This window comes from Helobdella robusta (genome assembly GCF_000326865.2).
Source record: "Helobdella robusta unplaced genomic scaffold HELROscaffold_86, whole genome shotgun sequence".
Taxonomy (NCBI): Eukaryota; Metazoa; Annelida; class Clitellata; order Rhynchobdellida; family Glossiphoniidae; genus Helobdella; species Helobdella robusta.
The window spans coordinates 443,793-468,425 of NW_008705495.1; the positions used below are offsets into that span (position 1 = coordinate 443,793).

General features: G+C 36.5%; 2 protein-coding genes across 2 annotated transcripts; one reads left to right on the forward strand and one right to left on the reverse strand.

The window, feature by feature from the left end:
- Window positions 1–6,116: 6,116 nt before the first annotated feature.
- Window positions 6,117–17,871, forward strand: HELRODRAFT_194606 (hypothetical protein; the record flags this gene model as incomplete). The annotated part of the gene is made up of 5 exons (XM_009032713.1): window positions 6,117–6,319; window positions 6,539–11,552; window positions 11,911–17,032; window positions 17,169–17,438; window positions 17,466–17,871. The coding sequence occupies 3 exons, from the start codon at window positions 6,117–6,119 to the stop codon at window positions 16,840–16,842; spliced, it is 10,149 nt and encodes a 3,382-aa protein (XP_009030961.1). The 3' UTR covers window positions 16,843–17,032; window positions 17,169–17,438; window positions 17,466–17,871.
- A 4,541-nt stretch (window positions 17,872–22,412) lies between these two features.
- HELRODRAFT_90599 (hypothetical protein) lies at window positions 22,413–22,793 on the reverse strand (the record flags this gene model as incomplete). Its single annotated transcript, XM_009032662.1, has 1 exon — window positions 22,413–22,793. A coding segment is annotated over one exon (381 nt), but the record flags the coding sequence as incomplete, so codon positions are not given.
- Between the last annotated feature and the right edge of the window lie 1,840 nt (window positions 22,794–24,633).

Here is a 24,633-nt window from a genome sequence, read left to right on the forward strand (position 1 = left end):
TCAATTATCTTTAGGTAGTATCATCGATGATACATTTTTAGATTATCATTGCAATCATGTGACTACCATCGGTAGATCACGTTATCATCGTCGTATTGTGTTGTATCATATTGTTTTGTATTGTATTGTTTTGTTTTGTATTGTATTGATTGTATAGTATAGTATAGTATAGTATTGTATATTTATTGTATTGTATTGTATATTTGCTGTATCACGGATCGACGGAATCGTTGTGGAATCGTGCTAGCAATCTAGGCCATCGTTATGGAGTTACTGTTATATTACCACCAACTACATCATTGCATTGCTCTGTAGGGTCATTATTATGGAATTACCATCGTGACGTCACGAGATCGTGACGTCATCGTCATCGTGTTAATTGGAAATTGTTAGTGGGAAATTGTTTTCAATAGGTTGATGATGGGGATTCTGTTGATGGTGAAGTTAGCACCAGCGTCTATGTCGTCATTATGCGGTCATCATTATGAAGTTACCATCGTAACATCTCGTCATCAGCAAGGTCAATATATACAATACACGGATGCGTTGGTTTGAGTCGGTTGTTGCTTGCTTGCCTTTCCATTCTTGATGGTTTTTCTGCCTGTCCGTCTGTCTCTGTCTCTCTCTCTCTCTCTCTCTCTCTCTCTCTCTCTCTCTCTCTCTCTCTCTCTCTATTGTTTTCATTTTATGTCCGCGTTTGTATGTTTTTATGTCTATGTGTGTTTGTTTGTGTGGGTCGGTGTGTGTGTGTGTGTGTGTGTGTTTATATGATAATGATATCTAATGATAATACTGATAGCATGATATTAATGTCATCACTGTTATCATTCATTATTCTATTACGGACTGCTGTGTTCTTTTCATATTACAAATTCTCAACGCATCAGACAAGCTTGTTTATACTATATTTATACTATATATATATATATATATATGTATATAATTAATAATTAAAACCTATATTAAGTAATTAATCTGTAATCATCGTCATCATCGCATTTCCATTGATATCACGGTGATGTCATTGTATCAATTTTGGTCATCGTTTGGCTTTAGTCTTATTATTATTATTACTATTATTACCATCATCAATGTTGATTGAGTCAACTTTAGAATTGTTTAGTTAATTAATTAATTATTTAATTAACTCATTAATATGCATTTTTGCACTCACTATATGTTTATATGATATATGTTATTGCTTATACATAATATGCGTATATTAATATGTATAAATGTATATATATATATATATTATATTCTGTATTATATATATATAATCTGTAAAAAATACGGTTTATATATATATATTTATATATGTATATATATATATATATATATATATATATAGTTCTGTACATGATTATGATTCATTAATTTTTATTTCATGTCTGGTTTTATGTTATGATAATACAAAATATATATATTCATATTCATTTATGTGTATATATGTATATCTATATATATATATTTATGTGTATATATGTATATATATAATATATGTATATATATATATATCCGTAACACAGGGCTAAAGCTAGCTGGCTTAGGAAGACTACTGCTATTGAAAGCTGTTTGTGTGCTGCCTTCTCTGTTGTTGTTGATGATGATGTGGTAGCTACTGTCTGATGATGACGAGGAGGATGATGATGGTGATAATGGCATTGCGGTGATTGTGATGTGATGGTAGTGGTGGTTATGGTATTGTGATGATGGTGGTGATGTCATTGTGATGATAATGATGATGATGGTGGTGGTTATTATATTGCAATGATGATATTAGTGATTGTTAAATGGTGTTCGTTGATGGGGATTGTAAAGTTATCAATATTGGTAACTGGGTGATGATGATTATATAAATATATAACTATAATATATATATATATATATTATAGTTATATTATTTTATAATTATATTATAATTATATTATATATATTTTTAATTATATATATATATATAATTAAAAATTCTTTCTCTTCTAGCAGGTATAAACTGTTATTTTTTTAAAACACTAACCTCTAATAAACATTCCTCTTAAAAATTCACGACGCACTCCCCCTTTTTACATACCTACCCTTCGAACTAACCCTCATTATAATGGTCCCTCATGGAAGTTTTGGAGAAAACTGCCTACAGCCCTACAACCACTCGGTCTATTAGTTCCAAAATTCCGTTAAACCCAGCATTCTCAAGTTAATTTGTATCACATTGTTTGACTAACTAATCTTTTTATCATTTTTTTTTGTCTTAATGTGTTTTTCGCTACTACAATTTCGTTAATTTAGCTAAATTTTGGCTAAATGTACGTTACTGTAGACAGTCATATATATTTTAAACCTATTTGCGTATGTATACATAATTATTTTTATGTTCTATCTTTCTTTGTTTATTTTTTTATAGACACCTATGTATGTGTTATTTCCATTCTAATCCTTTCATTTTCATTCATTCCTACTGTTCTCGTTGCTTCCATGTCGGATCATCTCCCACTTAATTTTGTATTTTCTTAACGTTGGTTTTCACTATACNCCTTGTCTGTTATATACTTTCTGTGGTTTTGCTGTTATCTTCCTACATACAGTCAATCTGTAATGTATATCCCAACGCTCGTCTTCACTGCTTAAGACTTCTTTGTTCATTCATTTCATTTTACTTTTTCAACGATACACTTTTCTACATTCAGTTTGTTGTTGTATAATATGTATCAGGTGTAAGTGTATGTAAAATGTATGTATATGTATTTTGTAACTGTGTATATATTTATATTGCTTTATACGTATGTGTTTGTGTGCTTATTTTTTAGCCATATCTATCTGAGTCTATCATGATTTCTTGATCCTGTCACTTATAATTTATGTATTTTTTCAAAGTTAAAACAACGAACTGACCAATACAATAGGGTACATATACAGAATATCTATCATACCATATCCGGGCTGTTAAAAGTTTTTTTTCTATTGTTCTAATTCGAAAAGTCAGAATCGTCAGCAACATCATCATTCTTATTGTCATCAGCGTCATCATTGAGGCCATCAGAGCCGTTATTATTATTATTATTATTATTATCATCATCATAATTATTACCAGTACTATCTTCATTATTATCATCAGTATCTTCTTTTTCATTTTTCTCAGCATCGTTGTTTGAATGGTTGGTTGGATGATTGGTTGGTCGGCTGGTTGGTTGGCTGGCTGGCTGGTTGGTTGGCTGGCTGGTTGGTTGGTTAGCTGGTTGGTTGGTTTTTGTTGAAAATAATAATGGTCATCCAAAGAATTTGCAACATCTGATGCCTCAGGAGTTCGCGGCCCTCACAGTTGATTGGCCAGGCTCGTCTTCTTTATCCTCTTACGAAATTCATCATCCCTTAAACAGTGAACAACGCCATCTCCATCTACTACATCATCATCATTATCGTTAACATCATCATCATTATCTGTTATCTTTCTCTACTCTTATATTCATATAAGAAGTTAAGGAAAATTCCTCACATAATTATGTACCAAGAAAATGAACTGATTATATAGAAAGATGGTAACAAAATACAGGTTGAAGAGATAGCAAATGATGGTGGTGATGTTACTGACGAGAATGATGATGTTGATAACAGAATGATGTAATAATAACAACAACATGATAAAACTTCACCCACAACAACGTGCTAATAACAACAACATGATAAAACTTCAACAACAACATACTAATAACAACAACAAACTTCAACAGCAACAACATATTAATAACAACAATATGATAAAACTTCAACCACAACAACAACGTACTACTAATAAAGCCGCAATAACCGCAACAAAACATACAACAACAACTGCACAACAACAACCTTCTTAGTGTGGCTTAACCAACATTGATTTTTCCATGGCCTACAAACGAACACACGCACACACTGGCAAACGTACGTTATCTATCTGAATCTCTCTGTTTCTCTCTCTCTCTCTCTCTTTCTCTCTGTCTTTCTCTTTCTATCTTTATCTTTCAATTTATGTATATCTATATCTATCTCCTCTTAATGTATGTGTGTGTGTGTGTGTGTGTGTGTGTGTTGGTTATATATAATAGATAGAATGATGAATTGGTACAATAACTGTACTCGGCTCTTATATGCTCTGGAAGAATTGTTGTTGTAGATGTTGTTGTTGTTGATGTTGTTGTTGTTTTAGATGTTGTTGTTGTTGCTCCCGCCTCACTTCCAACACACCTTCTCCACCAACTCTTCTCTTACCATCACATCAACTCCTTCCGTACCATCATCACCCCCGATCTCGGGGAAAATGTCGTCTAAACGTGTGTTGTGTTGTTGTTGTTGCTGCTGTAGATGTTGTTTTATTAATGTGCTCGTCGTGATACCGTGATTAGTGTTGTTGCTTGTGTTGTGTTGATTTTATAGGAGTGTTTTGATATATATATATATAATTCGAATATAAGTTGATAAACACTAATCAATCGGTGAAATTTATTACTAATTGTCAAAAATTCGGTCTTCAACCAACAAATATCAAATAAAATGATGTTAACAATGATGATGATGGTGGTGGTGGGAATATTAATTATTGATAGTGATAATCATAAATATTGTTTACTAACCATATTTAGAACTACAATATCATTACCTGGCACTTGTTGAGATTAGCATGAGATTGATTGGCTTTCTTTTCTGATTTAGTCAATGAATGTATGGTTGAATGAATATATGAATGAATGAATGAACGAGGGATGAAGGAATGAGGGAAAGTTGATGAATAAACGGATGAATGAATGAATGAATGTGATAGTAAAAAAATGAATAATTGATTAAAAAGATGTATTATTACTGACTGAATGAATGAACTGAAAGATTGAAGAATAAATCACAAAGAATGAATGAATGAATGTATGAATGAATGTATAAATGAATGAAAGAAAGGAAAACGAAATGAATGAATGATTTGTTGGCTGACTGGTTCATTCATTTATTCATTTTATCATTGGAATGAGAGCAACTTGAGTGACTGAATGAATTTAAGTAGATGAATTCAAAATGAGAACATTCTATTTTCATTTTATTTTGTACCTATTTACTAGCTGGTTGGCCGTTTAGTTGGTTGCTAGGCTGGTTGTTTGATTGGCTGGTTGGTTGATTGGCTGGTTGGTTATTGGCTGGTTGGTTGGTTAAGTGAGAGATTGATTGATTGATTGATCGACATTTTTTTTATCTTTCAACCAGGTTAAAAATACACTTACCTGGGTATGGATTTAAGAACATCTGAATTAGCCGAAACAACAACACCAATAACATCAACAAATATAAATACAGACCTATCATCGTCATCATCGTCTACAACTACATCGTTTTCATCATCGTCATCAACAACAACATCGTTATCATCATCGCCATCAACAACAACAACACCATCCACAACATTACTCTCCAAAACAACAACGCTCCAACAAACAACGTGTAATAAAACGAGCATTAACAATGATAATGATGAGGATGATGGCAACGATAGTGCTCGTGATGATGACGATGAAAAGAAGCTTCTAGGTTTGCAAGATGATAAACATAATAACATTCACGCTGCTATAAATAGACTTGCTACTGCTGCTGCTGCTGTTGTTGTTGAAGCTGTCTGTAAAGAAAGAGCTGCAGCTGTACCGGATGATAATGATAACAACGGTAGTGATGATGACGATGACGTAATTGATGAAGATGATGGTGATAGTGATGACGACAACGATGATGGCCGATGTTTTGATGGTGGAGATGGAGAAAGGATGTTGAATGAGTATATGCTATTTCTCCAGACTCCTAATACATCAACAGAAACATCATTAATCTCAACGACATCTAGCTCATTAAAGTCTGAAATATTATCACCAATGGCATCATCAGTTGCAGCAACAACATCAACAAAGTTGCCCACAACATCCACAATGTTGTCCACAACATCCACAATGTTGCCCGCAACAACAAATTTCTCAACAAGCAATGACGTATTGGAGACTGGCGACAGCATTTTCACTACCACTGCAGCGCCAACTCCCGCAAACAACGAAATTGTTGAAGACCATCCACAAATTGTTGCAGAGAAATCAGATTTTGTTGCAAAAAAGTTAAAAATGAATGACGATGCACTACAGAGAGCAGTCAACAGCAGCACCAACAACCTCTCCACATCACAGGGAAACATTACATCGACAGTAATGACGTCACAACTGATGACATCATTGCCGACAGAATCTGACGCTGACACCAACAAAAGCAATTTATCGACATCTGCTGTTGTACATTCAGCCCTCACATCAACGACTATAGCAGTGCGGTCTTCAACTTCTCAAGCAATAAATATAACATCAACAACGTTTACAACATCAGCAGCAACAACAACAACATTAACAACATCCACAACGGCAATAACATCATCATCAACAACTACAACATCATCAGCAACAACATCATCAGCAACAACATCATCAGCAACAACAACAACATCATCAGCAACAACAACAACATCATCAACAACAACAACAACATCCCGTAGAAAATGCTCAGCTTTAGATCGCTTGCTGCATACTAGGCTCCAGCTTGTTGCCAATTCAAAGAAACAGGAAAATAATAATAATAATATGGACAATAATATTACTACTAATACTGTCAACAAAAACATTATTAATATAAATAATACTAATAATAGTAATAATAATAATTATAATGTCGATTATGGTAAGAAGAATGAAAATAACTTCACTCTAGATCATTTTCAAAACAATGACTCGATGAATAATAATATGAACAATTGCAATAATAATAATAATAATAATAATAATAACACTATTAATAATAATAATACCACTATTAATAATGGCAATCACAATTTACCATCTTCATCATCGTCGTCGTCATCATCAACATCATCATCAGCAGCAGCAGCGGAAGAAAAATTTCTTGCCACTATCTTTTCCACAGAAACCAATTTAGCCCAGGTGTCATCGTCATCATCACAGACATCGTCATCATCACAGACATCGTCATCATCACAGACATCGTCATCATCATCGCAAGTGATAAACGTTAAAAAGCAGAGCAGAAGGAAGATCTCATCACCACATCATTATGTTAATAAACTCAATAACAACAACAACAACATTAATAATAATAATAATAATGATTATAGTTGTAATAATAGTAGTAGTAGTAGTAATGGAATCAGTACAAATACTAACAATAACAGTGTTGATGTTACAAGAGGAATTGATGACATTGTAAATCGCCGTCATACTACTACTGCTGCTACCACCAATACCACTAATTACAACAATGATAGTAGTAGCAATACTAAAATTAATAACAGCAATAAAGATAGCGTCATTGTTATCGATGATAATGATGCTCCCAATAGGTCCATTACAAATAACAACGATAAAAACATTAACGGTCAAAACATCAATAACACGGCAAATGATTTAAACACAAACATTGCCACTACCATTGTAAACAACAACAGCAGCAACAACAACAACAACGTCAGCAGTGAAGGTGATGACGTCAGAGCAAAACAGCAAAAAGTTTCCCAGAATGGTCACAAGAACAAAGTTATCATCATTGACATAACCGATGATGATAGCAGTTTACCTTCAAAAAGATCTTCATCGACGTCATCATCTTCAGCCTCATCATCTTCAGCATCGTCGTCACCCTCGTCAACGCCATCCTTATTGCCATCTGTAATGTCGTCGTCATCATCGTCGCCATCACTAACAACAAAAGGGCTTATAAGGTTATCAAAATCGGCAACAACAACAACCAAATTTTTAACTTCGCCGTTATCTACGTCAGCTACGACAACAGCATCAAAAACATTTTCGACGAACTTGAATCAGAACAAATCCAGAAACACCACAACTCTACCAACAACAACAGCAGCAACAACAACAACAACAATGTCTAACAGCAGAATCCTTAACAAGCTTGCCGCATTAGCAAGAACTGCACGTGCAACAACAACCTCAACGACATACAAGCACTCTACTACCTACAAAACTCCAGCCACGACATCAACTTTGACAAAATTTCCAAAACCATCAACAAATTCAACAACGACCCCATCAACATTCACGACAATCACAGCTGTAGCAGCTACAACTACACAACTACATCCACCAGGTATTCAATATGCCCTACCGGTTAAGTCAATCCCCTTCTCGCTGAGACCAAATTTCATGTCGTCCAACATCCAAATCCTACCATCGCATCTCCTCCTCGACAATGCCCTCCCTGTCAATGTCATCACCATTGCTCCAATTCCAGAATCATCGAACAACGACATCAACAGTGAAGATGAGGATAACAATCGCACTGGTGCCATCAACAGCGGCGACAACATTAAAAATCAAAACATCGCCTACAGCAATAACAGCAGCAGCAACAACAACAACAATGTAGTTGTTGGTGGTGGTATTGGAAATGTTAATGCCAACAATAACAACAGCAACATCAACGTCATCTTTAAAAATAACACTAACAACATGAACATTCCTAATAAGAGCAATGATTATTATATGAATAATTTAAGAATTTTGAAAAATTTTGCAAACAACAACCCAGCCAGCAACAACAACGTGGTCAGCCCAAACATTGACATAAGTAAGCTAATCGGCTACAACAACACAAACAACAATTCATTAATGTTCATGAATGTAAACAAATCGAAGGCAGCCACATCTTTTGCAGCACCAACACCACCGACTACAACTAATGTCGTGCAACTGCTGAGAACCATCATTGCAAAAACGACAGCAACTACATCGACAATAGCGTATGCTGCATTCTCATCAACATTTACAACGCCAACACCGACAACATCTCTAGCAGCAGCGGCGACAGCAGCTGCTCCGGCTGATAGAACACCACTCCCGAGTAACTCTTTCATCTCAAAGCATCTCAATGAAGGCAAGAGCACTGATGCCCAGAAGAAAAGAATTGAAAAACGACCTCTATCGAAGCAGGAAAAGCAAAAAATTTTAACCCATCAGCAGCAGCAGCAACAGCTTCTGCTGCAACGACAGCAACTTCTCAAGCAGCAGCGACATCAGATGCGACAGGTGGAGCAGCAACGACAGTACCAACAGTCTCAAGAGAGACGACAATTGATGGAAAGAAGGATGCAGAAACTGACTGAGATGCAGCAGCAACAGCAAAGCATCTTACACCAGAAGATACTCCAACAGCAGAAGCAGAAGTTGAACAATCAACTGGAACAAGAGAGGAAGAAGCAAGAGATGAAGCAACTTCTGAAGAGGATTAACAACGAAATTAAGGTAAAGAATATTGTTCAGCATTATGAACAACAACAACAACAGCAAAAATATTTTCAACAACCACAACAACAACTATCGCAACAACAACAACAAACATCTAGGACGTTCACCATATCATACAAGCCGTCTACCATTACACCAGAAACATTTTTCTCGTCATCGTCTTCCTCCCTCTCTCCATCTACATCGTCATCCATTTTGTCATCATCAGCAGCTCTCTCTTCAACAACTTCAGCAACATCATCACCATCAACATTTATAACAGCATCGTTATCATCATTCACACCTCTTTCATCATCGACAATCTCATCTTCGTCGTCGTCTTTATCATCAGCAGCATTCTTCGAGTCCATTCGAACAAATTGTTTGATTGGCAAGTACGTAGCTCCACCCATTGAGCGGCCAACTTTCTTGAAAAATATTTTTGGGTCGTTTGAAGATGTTGGCGAGTATTTTTGTGCGTGTTGTGGTTGTTCGTTTGCAACAAAAAAGTCCTTGGCCTATCATGTTGGCAGGAAGTCGTTCCTAGTTACGTTCGAATGTGATTGTGGATGCTACACCGCTACCGATGCTGCTGCTGCTGTTAGCGGTGGTGCAACGTCGCTTGCAACATCATCCGCAACAACAGTTGCAACATCATTTCCTGCCACAATTTCAACATCGTCACAGACTTCTACAACAATCTCCTCAAACTCGTTTGGAACGTCTTTAACAGCAACAACCTCAAAAGCAGCAGCAACAACAACACTACATAAATTTTACAACTTATGCTCCTACACAATTTTCTACCAGCGACACACAAGTGAAAACCCCGGAAAAACCCACAGACCTATAGATAGCTATCAAGTGTCATCACTGCCTGAACATCTGTTGCCAGAGGAGTACCACATATTGAAGAAGCAAAAAGAACTTGAGATGGGTATAGACATCAGCGACGAAGATGGCTCTGAAAATATTGTCTCCAAGGACAAAGAAAGCAATATTTCCAATGATAATCTCGTCGTCGTTGTTGCTGCTAGTCAGACTGCAACTGCAACGACAGGAACAAGCAACAGTTCAAAGGATGCAACCAACAACATTTCAAATTTTACAAATCCTGTTCTCAAGTGTCCAGAATGTGGTTTACAATTTTCAATGCTTCTTTCTTTGAAGCAACATTTTCAGTCACTCAGTCGTAACGTTGTTGCTGTTGATGCTGCAGTGACGACGACCAAAAATATGAAATCAGCAGCATCAACTTTTACAACATCAACAAAAGTGTTGCCTACAGCCTGTACAGAATCAACTTTAAATAGACATTCAGCAGCGACATCTTCTGCGTCACCACTAACAACGACCACAGCGTCGTCATCAGCTTCATCATCAGCGTCGTCCTTCACAGCAGCAACAACATCGCCCTCAACAGCCGCAACAGCAACATCGTCGTCGTCGTCGTCGTCATCATCATCATCATCCTACATTCATTATGCATGTCCCATATGTGAGATAGTGCTAGCTAATATCTGCTCACTCAATGCTCACATCAGATTGCATTCCTTGAGTTATATCACAAACAACAGCATTAACAACAACAACAATAATTTTAATGTTAATGTCAGTAATAACATCATTATTAATAATGTAGGTGGTTGTTATGGTGCTAATGAGATTGCAGACAGCAACAAGAGCGGCAGCAACATTACCAATAACATCACTGGTGACGTCAAAAAGTGCAGACTGGTGTGTCCAGAATGTGGTGTTGAATTTCAAGAGAGTGCTGACGAGTTTTTACAGCACGTTCGAGACGTTTGTCTACATCACTGCAGACGCCCAGTCACCAGGGGCTGTCGGTTCTGCTACTTTGTCCCTAGAATCACAACAAAAATCAACAACAACAACATCCCCAACAACAACAACACAACCATTTACAACAACAACAACATTGCCAGTGGAAACAACGCTTTCATTGTTGACAACAGTTGTTCCGGTGAGTTTAGCAATGCCAATGGCGAGAACACTTCAACAAGTTCTGCCTCCGTTACTTCAACTGCAAATGTTGAATTCTCTTCTAATGTACTAAACAACAACAACAACGGTAATGGTAATTTTAATGACGGCAACAGTAATGACGCTGACAACAGCAGTATTAGCAGCTCCATGAGTATCAGCAACAACAACAAACCTGTCAGCAGTTCAAGTCAGGCTGCTGTCGTCTTTGGTGGCGGTGCTAGCAGTGAAGATGTTAAAAAATTTACTGAGGTTGGGGTTCCATTTTTTTTTTTAAATTTTAGTTTGAATCAGTTTGTGATTTTACTGAAATTATCAATTATCGAAATGCCAGTTGTTTATTTGTTCTTGTTCAATCAATCATCCAATCAGTCAACTAATCGATCATCCAGTCAATCAGCTAACTAACCAATCAATCTTACAATCAACTATGTATTTTGTGTTTTTGTATTTTGTCAGCTCACTCATTAATTATTCAAACATTCACGCAACTTATCAATCAATCAACCATCTACAACTTATCAATCAATCAACCAATTAAAACTTATCAATTATTTAACCAATCACACAATTTATCAATCAATCAATCAACCAACCAAACAACCAATAGGCCCTGGACAAGCACATATGCACAGCACACAAGAAGGTTTACCACAAGTGCTCCCTGTGTCCTGTAGCTTTCAAGAGGATTGAACTCTTCAGGCAACACTACAAAACATCACACGCTACCAACGCTACTACAGCAACGACAATTACCACTACAGCGGCTAATCTCAATATCGGTAGTAACAGCAGTAACAGCAGTGGACACACGTCTAGTATGATAACGAGGTGTCCTGTGTGTGAGAAAGTGTTGGGGGCGTCATTCGAGCAGCACATCAAGAACCACGATCTGGTTAGCAAGTGCAGAGAATACTATTTTGAATGGACGAGTAGTAATTTCGCTACTAATACTAATGTTGCTACTGCTGCTGCTAGTGCTGCTACTACTGCTACTACTATGGAGGATGTTGAGGATGCTGGCAATGATACTGCTTCTAATGGTAGTAGTGCCAATTCTAGTACTGGGTTTGCTAGAGGTTCAGAAAGTAAAAAAGTTACTAATAAGTTGAGTAAAAATAGTAAAATTGCTGGTATATGCATCAGCAACAGTGGTAATAATAATAGTAATCAGTGGTTTGTTTACAAAGCTGAACTTGAAAAGCACAGGAATCAATTGAATGGCAGTGGCTCATTTCGCAGTCATGCTGTTGTTGTTAGTTGTAGCGTCAGTAATAAAGGTTGTAGTAGTAGTGGTACCGCTGCTACTACTACAACAACTACTACTACTACTAAAAATGATAGTAATCTAAATGGTGATGTTAATAATCTTAGCACTGGGAATAGTAATAATATAAATTTGACTCTTGCCGCTAATACTACTACTACTGCTACTACTTTTTATAGCACTGTAACTTCTTCAAGTAAGTTTATTTCAACTGCGGCCACAACTACAACAACGACAGCTACTACTACTACTATTACTATTAATAATGATGTTAATAATGATGATGGAAATGTAAAGAATTTTAGATTGGATGGAAATTCGAACAAACTCGATGATGGTAATAATATTGCAAGAAAAGATGTTGGCGTTCGTCAGAGTAATGACCATATGGTCGATGGCATAAATAACAAAATTATTAAATATGGCGATGATGACGTCACCAGTAACACAGTCTGCGAAGTTTGTCTGCTGAAATTCCAGCTTAGAACGTTGAAAAATGATCATTTGAAGAGGGAACATGAATATTTTGTTGAATTTTGTTCTTTAAACGACAGCAACACTGCTGCTATACAACAACAACATCAGCAGCAACAACCTCATGAACAACTAAACATCGTTGAAGTAGAACGTAAAATGCTTAAACTTAGAAGAATAGGCAGATTTAATGACTTAAACAACAGCATAAACAACGACAACAACAACAGCAGCAGCATAAAAAATCAAAATAATTTTGGCAGACCATCTGGCATGCCGACATTGAAACCCATAAAATTTATGACTGAAAGTAGGAAGAGGAAGTTTGCTGCTGACGATGAGGATGGTGAACTGGAGGATGATAACATTAATAACAGCATGATGCTTAAAAACATTAATAATGCCATTAACAGTGCCAACAATAACAATATCATTCCTAATGTAAACATGGCAGACATCATTAATGCTAGCAGTAAGACATCTGTAAACAGCAGAAGTAGTTTATCATTGTTCCCATCGTTGTCTACTTCATCATCGTCCCCGCTGCTATCATCGTCATTATTGTTCCAATCACCATTAACATTCTTTCCACAGTTATCTTCTTTATCATCGTCTACAGTTCCATCATCGTCGTCGTCATCGGCAGTACCATCATCGTCATCATCACAGCTTTCACCATCATCATCAGCACTGCTACTATCGCCGTCGCTACATCCGCCGCCATTGCAACCGCCACCATCGTCGTCAGCGTCATCACAACCATCATCTTCATTATCGTCGTCATCATCTCTGTTGGAATGCTCCAGATGTAACGAGGTGTTCATAGACTCCAGGGCTTACAGACGACACCAACTTAAGCACCAATTCTTAGAGAACATCAAGAGGAATAAGTGGAGGAAGATTGGTGATGATGATGGTGGTGATGGTGAGGAGGAGCGTGATGATAATGATACTACAAATGATAACAGCATCAATGACTGTAGTAATAATGTTGATGATGTTGATGATGCAGCTGCTTCAGTGCAAGATGTTGATGTGGTGAACAAAGGTGAACTCGAGAATATGAACAGTAAGAATGAACTTGGTGGTCGGTGCGACGGCGATGTTAATAGTGATGTCGGCCGAACAAGTGGTTGCAGCAGCATGTCGACCAGCAACAAACTCTTCAATAACGACAACGTCAGCACCTCTAACATCCCAGCTGGCAACAACAACAACAGCAGTGAAATTGATGACGGCAAATGGTATCCGTGTCAACTCTGCAATAAAACTTTCAAACGCCAGAGTCGCCTCCAGCAGCACGTCTCAGCCATCCACAACTTCTACTTCAGCAGCAGCATTCTCGGCTACAATACAATCTCCGTTAACGGCAGCAACGGCAGTAACTTCAACAGCGTCAGCAGCGGCGGCGGCAACAGCAAATCAAATGTGACGTTCAAGTGTCAATTCTGTCCACCGCCGTCGACGTCTGGCAACATAAACGCCAAGCGCTACTTCAACTCCCTACTCTCGCTGCGCAAGCACATGCGTATCAAACACAAGCTCGTCAGCACGGCAGTCAACAAATACGACATGATTGACAGACTGTACAAACCCAACGAAGGAGGAATAAAGCGCAGCGCCGCCGGTCATGATAACGATGACGGCGCTGGCGATGATGATATCTCTGTTCTCGTCGCTACTGAAACATGGGGGGATGCTGATGAAGATAAAATGAATGCTACGTCTGGTACCACTCTTGATGCTCCTGCTGCTGCTGCTCCTACTGATACTTCTACTGCCACAACCACTGACACTTCTACTGCCACTACTACTGTTACTACCGCTACCACAATTATTGCTACTGCTACGAATTTCACAGATTGTACTGGAGATAACGTCAGAAGTAATAATAGTATTAGTGGTAGTAGTTGCATTGTTGTTAGTGGTAGCAGTAGCAGTACTGATACAAATACTACTCCAAACACGATTACAATGAGTGGTATTGCTACCCATAACACTACTAATGCAATCGTGAAAACTCCAACTGGGACCTTTAACAATGATAAGGTTGCTAATAGTAATAAAAATTTTGATGGTAGTTCGGAAGATGACGCCTATGAGAATGAAGTCAGATTGAGAAAAATATTTGGTGACCCTGGGACGAAGTACCACTGCTGCTACTGCTGCCACTCGTCTTATGAGAGGCCGGATTTTTGGCGGCATATCGTCTGCCACAACAACTACACCGCTGATGAGGGTGAAGATGGTTGCCGTGGTGGTGATGCATCTGGTAGTTGCAGTAAGGTTGTCGCTAACCTCAGTGCTGATGTTAATGAGGGTGGAGGTGATGGTTTGAGAGTTCAAAATCCCCAGTGTCCCGAATGCGGGGCACTTTTCGTCGTGACCTCTGCCCTCAGTCGTCACCTCAGACTGGTTCACAAGGTCACTGATCTTAGTCTTTATGAAAGTGATGATTTGATGATGTTCGCCGGTGTTGTTAACAGTTTGCCGGCTGGTGGTCTTAAGAGGAAGAAATTATCTGATGATGATGATGATGATAAGGATGATGTTGCTGGAGATGACGGTGATGCTGCTGATTGCAATCGAGGTAGTTGTGAAGAGGTGGATGACAAACAAATAAAAATGGAGATGCCGGATGGTGAGTCATTCCCGACGGCTAAACGTGGAATCAAAAGAAAGCTATCCTCCTCATCATCGGTGTCATCTGCATTGTCCTCATCATCCACGTCCCGACCATCTTCTCTGTCGAGGTCGCTCGTTGATCTGCCCGCTGAAAAGTTGAGACGTATGTCACTGCTGCAACCGCACGACATCCACAAGGAACTGCTGGCGTCTCCTGGAGCCACCTTCAACCAATCACTCTTTGAAGTGCCCTCTCCTCGAAAGCAAGCCTCCCCACACTATGGTGACAACATTAATAATAATGACGCCAATAACCTTTCTGACAAGAAGAGCAGGGGTAAAAGAAATGAGAAGAGCAAAATTTCTAGTGACGTCATTTCTTCCACTTCACCTATGACGCCATCTTCTCAGACTATCTCCCTGAGCAACAGCACGAGAACCAGAGCCACGAGGTCCGGCTTGCGATCCAACAATAGATTATCCTCGACGGCAACTGCTGCTGCAGACGGCGACAGCAGCATCAGCAGCTCGCCGACGTCGTCGTTGCTGCAAGGTAACGAATGTAAAGTTTGCTACAAGACGTTCAACAACTACACTGAACTGCGTGTGCACATGCGTGTTCATGGCATGGCGTTCATACAAGGAACCAGAAGGAGTAGTTGTCCGTTGGCAGCTGTGGAAGCTACCACTGTTGCAGCTATTAGTGCTATTACAGCTGCTAATACTGCTTCTGCTACAACTGCTACTGCTGCTGCTCCTACTACTGCTTCTGTTGCTCTTGTGAATAACGTTGTTGTCGATTCATTGAAGTGTGCTTACAATCCTGAAAAGAATGATGGCCAGGCGGCAACAAAAATGGAGGTAGATGAGGAAAGTTCGAATGTTAATTGTGGCGGGAGTGAAAATAATTTGTTTGGCGCCGAGAATATTGGAGACGTTGCTCCAATAAATAACGCCTGTACCACAACTACTACTGTGGCAAATACAGCTACTACGATTGCTACAGCCATCCTTAATGCTACTACCGACTCGTCTATTACTACAGCTGATGCTGTTGCTGCTGCTACTACTACAACGACGGCGACTTTTACTACCGCAGAATCTGCAGCCAAAGACGTCATCTCAATGGCAGAAGCTGGTGATAAGATAAACACTCATCCACTGCTTGGTTGCTGAGGGTGCTGGGAATAATAATAATAATAATAATACTGCTACCACTACCAATAATAATAATAATAATGTAAAATAATAATAAAATTTTATAATGATATTTGTAACGATGATGTGAATGTCAGTGATGACGTTGATTAAACTGTGATGACGACCTGATTATGATATGATGACAGACATGCACCTTCTGGTCACACGTCCAATAGATAACAGAAGTTAACATTACCTTTAGCAGACATGCTTATAATCCATATACTTATATATATATATATATATATATATATATATATATATATATATATATATTTATATATATATATATATATATATATATATATATATATTTATATATATATTTACATATATTTTAATAAAATTGGATTAAATATTGCAATAATAAGATGAAATTATTATGATATTACGACAACATTATGACATCGGTATATACCACCAATGCCATTAACAATGAAAATTTAAAACTCTGTTTAGTCCAGGCAGACACTGATGATGAGAAAGAAATTGCATCTTTTTTTCTAACAGTTTCCATTTATTCTTATTCTAGCGGTTGTTTCGTGAAGATATCTTTGTGTAACTGGTGTGTGGTGTGTGTGTGTGTGTGTGTGTGTGTGTGTGTGTGTGTGTGTGTGTGTGTGTGTGTGTGTGAATTAGCAATTACAGAACATTTTTTTTAATAGTCGAATATATTTGTACACGCGTTTGTTATTCAAAGTTATTTACTCGATTTACCCATATACCTTAGGGTATTTTTTGAATATTTAAAGGTATCTAAATGGATATACGTATATATATTTACTATATCAATGATATGTCTGGATAGATATCCATGTAAATTAATGACACGGCTATGATTTTCGATGGTATATATCGATAATTTAGCGGTATTCATAAGTTTATTAATAGCTTTGAGTTGTATGTATTGTTATATGACAATACTACTAAGTTATTTTGGGCAAGTTCAGTCAGAGATCAATCCTTTTTCATGCGTCACTTTATAATAAAGTTATAAGTTTTGTATGGAAAAAATCTTTTATCAAAGTATTTCGCTATTTAGATGGGTATCTATATAGATATATTGGTTCTTTATGTCGCTAAGGTATCTTGATAGATATTGTATCAATAAAGGAGATGTATCAATAAAGGCAGAGAGATATACTAGATATATATCTTGAATGATATTAGACTGGCATGATAAGAGTTGTATATATCTTTATATATATGTATTGACTGTAATGATTGCAGTAAGATACTTTAGTGAAAGGTTTTTTTTATTATTAAACTTTTGTTTACTGTATTTATACTTAATTATTATCTCGAAGTATTAACAATGAATTATTTATAAGATGAAGTCTTTTGTTGCCGAAGAAAGCAGTTGATAATATTAACATTGAACCTTTGAAATGCTCATTTTAATTTTTTAATAAATAAATAAACAAATTTTTTTAGAATTTAATCTGTTAGTTATTTGTTTTATGAGCTGGATAATTTGTTGGTATGTATATATATAATATATATATATACGACCTTATGTTTATATAATTTTTCATTGATTTACTCATTAAAAAACTTGGGTTAGTGAGAAAGATTTTACGAAAAATACTGATTTATTGTGTGCGTGTTGTAGTATTGAATGTTTTATAGATGTGTTTTGTGTGTATATATATATAGATTTTACGAAAAATACTGATCTATTGTGTGCGTGTTGTAGTATTGAATGTTTTATAGATGTGTTTTGTGTGTATATATATATATATATATATATATATAATGCTAAGTGGGCAAAAATATTCAATGAAATTTGCACAGCCGAAAACCTCGTCCCAAAATATATCAAATATATGTATATATATATATTTATGTAATACGCATGTATATAAGTATGTTTGTATATATATATATATATATATATTTATGTGTGTGTGTGTGTAGTTTCTTATTTTAATTTTTAAATATGGAACATTTGACTGCTTGTTAGTTTTGTTCTGTTGGATCGGTTAATTGCATAATTAATCGTTAACGTTTATAAAACTATTTTCTCATTAAACACGAATGAATACTTTGAGAATAAGAATAATAATATAAGTAGTTGAATGTTATTATTGTAATATGTTACGATAATAATACATTCTAGCTTAGTTGAACTTTGTTTATTGTTAACTTATCAATTTAATAAAATTAATTATATACTCCAAATTAATTAAATAAATGTATATTCGGTATGTTATTTCATTTTTTGAATGAGTGAATGTCTGGTTCTTTTGTATGCATGTTTGTGTGCGTGTGTGTGTTTGTATGTATGTGTGCGTGCGTGTGTGTGTGTCTGTAACTAATTAAACATTGTGTTTAGTACAAAGAATTTAGTGAAAGCCCTTGGAAGTTCTAACTTCCAGGTGAATGTTACAAATGTAAATATCGTATATACGGTATTTCTTACGAATACACACAGTTAATCATTTCTACTTTTCCGTCAAAAACTTGTGTGTATTTGTCGTTGATACCCCTGAAGCAAATGTTCAAGGAAAATGACCTTTAACCTTTAATTTCCAAGTATTCGTAAAGCCTCCGTCGTCTACACCAACGACAATCTCTCCTCCCTTTCAACAATACCCAGTTTTCAACTGGGGGAGTTGTTTCGCAACAAGACTTGCATCAGCGATAGTTTGATCTAGTCTAGACACAGTTGCTTATTTTTTTTGTTTTAGACTGATGTCTTCGTTTGATATTGAGGAATATTTTTTACTTAAAATGAGACAGATTTGGTTTCGGTTGCTGATGCAGTGATGAGATTTTTCAGGTGTCGGAGATTGGCATGTGTGTAAATTATTATACTGAACCCATCATAGAACAGGCATTGGTTTGTTTGGTTTTTATTGCCTCCACTGAGGATGTTTTTTTTAAGATGATAGATAAAAAAAATGACGTTGATTCATACAAAGAATAAATATTGAATCAATCTAACGAAACATCTGAAAATCGGTCCAGATTGCCAAAATATGAAAAAAACATACGGATATGTAGAAGGAATTAACGTGAATGAATTGGTTGATCGCATCATAGTTGACAATTACATTGATTAAGCGTTATCATATAAATTTACGATCAAAATTTTTAAAATACAAAAATTTTTTAATCAGGTTGTTTTGCGGTTTGTTGGTTTCGTATATACAGGAACCAATAGCGACTTCATGTTTATAATCTAAATATTTTCTTAAGAAACCTTGGCTGAACAATTATATTTTTATTATGTTGCACATCATATCCGCACAAGAAAAATTAATCATAAAAAACCACGGGTTCATAAATTAAAATAATTGTTTTGAAAATTACAATAAAAATTACAAATCTATTATAACGAAGCCGTCTACCAAATCGCTGTCAGTTTTGCTGTCACTATCGTCACAAAAATCATATTCATTCAAGGTTTCTTCAGTCCAGTCAAGGGTGTTCGATGTAGATGTTGGGTTTGATATATCATTGAGAGACTGTCGTTCATTGGTCAAGTGTTCTTCTTTGATCTGAACTGTTTTCATGTCTGGTTCATCACCGGTTTTACGTTCATCATCTTTGTTTTTATATTTGGTGCTATTTTCAACGTTACCAAAAAAATATTTCATTAATTGCTCTCCAAAAGTCAAGTCGTTATTATCATTGAGAGACTCTTCATTGATGATTTGTTCTTCTTTGATATTGTGTTCCTGTTTGATATTACGTTCATCTCCAGCGTTGTGTTCATCATTTGTGTTTTCAGCACTGATATGCTGGTCGGTAGTGGCCAATGCGGATGTTGGGTCTGAATTACCAATGGGAGACTGTTCATCGTTGATGTCTCTTTCTATGCTGTTGTTTTCTTTTTGGATATTGTGTTCATCTCTGGTTTGTTCATGTTTGATGCTGTATACATCGTAATTAAAAACATATTCATTCAACGATTCTGTCAAGTCACTAATAGACCGTTTTATGCTGATTTGTTCTTTTTTGATTTGTTCTTTTTTGATTTGTTCTTTTTTAGTGTTGTGTTCACCCACGAGGATGAATTCATTACCGGTCTGCCCATCACTGATGTTGCGTTCATCGGTGAGGCTATTTGTATGAATATAATTTAAAACGTATTCATCCAACACTTCAGTATCGATTTCCAACAAATCAGATATTAGGCTTGTGATAAAATCAGAACCATGTTCGCCAACGATTTGTTCATCGTTATTGATTTTATCAATTATGTTTTGTACCTTTGTAATGTTGTATTCGTGTGGTGCAAGGTTATTTAACTCTTTCCTACCTGGCTGTGATGCCTGGTTATTTGAATCTTCCTCGCTTGAATTTGCTGAATGGTCGCATGTGTTATTTAAGTTGATCGCACTTGGTTGTAGTGGCTTATCAGTGAGCACAATGTCATCTGGCTTCCATATCTGTTTAGATTTTCTCACTGTTGATTGTTGTAGCCTGTCAATAAACTTGTTCACTGTTGGTTTGCTCACACTTGGTTTGTTCGCACTCGATTGAAATGGTTCATCCTCTGCGTTATGTTCATTAATTGTGTGTTCATCATTCGAGTATTCATTCAATGGTTTATCAATCAGGTCGGTAATGGATGGGTCTGAAATTATCTTAACATAGAGTTCATGTTCATTGTTGGTGTGTTCGTCATTGTTAGGGTGTTCTTCTTTGTCATTGTTTTCTTTGTTATTCCGTTCTTCTTCGATGTTGTATTTCAACCCAGTATTGTGTTCATTTCTACTCTGTTCACACTGGATGCTGTTTTTATCAGTCAAGTCAGCAGTCGTTGGGTCTGAAATATTGCTGAGAGACTGTTCATTGTTGATTTGATCTCCCTTGATTTTGTGTTCTTTCATATTTTGTTCATCTCTGGTGTGTTCACATTTGATGTTGTTTTCATTGTCATTAAAATTATATTCACTCAATGCTTCATCAGTGAAACTAGTAGTGTCCAATGCAGATGTTGGGTTTAAAATATCACTGAGAGATTGTTCATTGTTTATGTTATCTTTAATGTTGTATTCATTACCGTCGCTATGTTCACCCACTAAGTTGATTTCATCCGCGAAGTTGTGTTTACCCGCCAAGTTCTGTTCATCCGCAAAGTTGTGTTCATCATTTGTGTGTTCATCATTTGATTTGGTATCGTCGGGTGCAGATTCACGGGGCGTGATATTCATAATCTGCTTGTTACGTTCATCAGTGACGCATTTATTGAAGTTTAACTCGAGTTCAGGGTCAACATTCGAGAGAACCCTAACCAATTCAGATGTTATGTGTGCAAGACAACTGTTCAACTGTTCAACGATGTATTCATCAATGGTGTGTTCACCCATTATGTTTTGTTCACCACTGATGTTCTGCACATTTCCACTTGGTTTGTTCACTTTTGATTCAGATGTTTGGTCACTTAACTTGTTCACGTTTGATTCCGATGGCCGGTTACTTGAATAGTTCACACTTAGTTTGTTCACTTTTGATGTGTTCACACTTGATGTGTTCACTTTTGATGTGTTCACACTAGATGTTTTCAGACCAGATTTTTTCTTCCTCGATTTTTGAGGCTGGTAACTAGATTCTTTCACAGTTGGCTCGTTCACAGCTGGTTCGTTCACAGTTGGTTTGTTCACAGTTGGTTTGTTCACAGTTGGTTTGCTCACAGTTGGTTTGCTCACAGTTGGTTTGCTCACAGTTGGTTTGTTCACACTTGGTTTGTTCACACTTGGTTTGTTCACACCTGGTTTGTTCACACCTGGTTTGTTCATACTTGGTTCGTTCACACTTGGTTCGTTCACTCTTGGTGTGTTCACTCTTGGCATGTTCACTCTTGGCATGTTCACTCTTGGTGTGTTCACTCTTGATTGAGATGGTTGGTCATTTTTTTTTTTTTTTGAACTGGAAATTTGCGACGATTTAAACAGGGCTTTCAGTTGATGGCACATTTTCCACGTGAACTGGATAGCCATGTTGGTGAAGCTGTGGGTAGATTTTCATTCAATGTTATCACTGTTTTCATGAGGTTTGTTAATCAACCAATCCCAAAATAACTTTTGAAAAACTGTTGACTTCGTAAAACTTACATTTGTATGCATAACAAAAAGCAAGTTTTGTTTAACAATTAAAGGTTACTCTCTCTCTTTTGCGTTAGCGTCAGAGGTTTCAACGACAAACACACACAGCGTATCGTATATGAATACGCGTGCAAACCACGCATCATACACTGCATATGATAGGCGAGGATCTCTTTGAATTCGAACCCAGTCATTGCAATAGCAAGACCAGGCGCCTTTAACCATTGAGCCATCACGCCGTCAAAATTAAATATTTCAAGTTTACCAAAAGTTAAATTTGGGCAATTATAACATCTATTTGGCAAGCACAATAAAATGGAATATAATTACAATTCAAATTTAATAAATTGGAACTGACTTTTGAACATATAGCACGTTAGCTGCATGCAGGTAGTACAGGATGCTGAGTGGAGTTGGCAAGAGCGGCAGCCCGTCGTACTTCATTGTTTCGGTGTATTCGTCCAACTTCAAAAAAGACCGAAACTGAACTTTCAATACATTTACAAGCCTGCATAACAACGTTAAACGACGTGAAATGGATTTTTTAATGCTGGAAATTAAAAAACATAAACAACCAAATGTTTAATAATACTAATTAAATGAAACCCGTTTTTAAAAATGAAATTGTCGACTAACAAGCCTGCAGTAAGAAACAGAAAGAAGGAAACACAGAATGCAGCAAATGAAGAAATTATAAACTGAGCTCCGCACGGCAGAAGAAGATCAGCTGGAAATGAAAGATAATTTGAACAGTTGAACAGTTGAAAAAATATGGTTGTCCTTTATAAGTGACATTTGCATATTGCATTTTATTTGCAGTATGCATGTATAATGTGTACGAACCAATTTTAACCATGCACCTTTAATCGTTACGTTAATACAAAGGTTGAAGCATAAGCCATATTCAATCTGAAACACAAACACAACAGCAATAAGTGTTTAAGGCAGTAAAAGCCAACAAAACAATTAACAAACTTGTGTTGCAAAGGTTTAAGGACTCATCTCCATCCTTCGTGAAAGCTATCCACAGTAGCCAGGTTATAAGACAGCAGCTTTGGACCATTATGTTCTTAATTTGTTTGTATGAAATATTAGTGAATATAATGATGTTAACCATGTTGATGATGATAATTATGACGATGATGAATATGATGAGGACGATAATGAGTACGGGATGACGACTATGATGATGACGGTGATGAGGAAGATGATGATGACGATATACTACGATGTGGTTTGCGTATTGGTATAACATGTTTATTTTATAACACCAAAAAGAAATACCAAAATAAATATTAAACGATAAATTCGAAATAACTTATAAAAGAAATATTAGGACGGATTTTTTTTCTTTGGAAAGAAGCCAAAACTCTTACAAATTTTATCATTCCTAATCGGCACACTCACTTTTATAAGTAATTTTTTCAAGGGAGACTCCATCTTCATATCCTTGGTGCAGAAGCTCACAAACTTGTAGACGGATAACGCAAAGATGACGAAATACCACTCCCAAGCGACACGGCTGATAATGAAGTTACCAATGATAATCGTTTCCGGAAAGTTCAAGAAGATGATGGCCCGTCCAAAATCATGCCTGTGTTTCATTGCCCCTAACTAGGATGGATGTTTATGGAAAATTTGTTAAGCATGACAGCTTCCATGTGAGTTACTGTGTAGAATGGCGTCATAGTGATGTCATAATTTTTAAAAT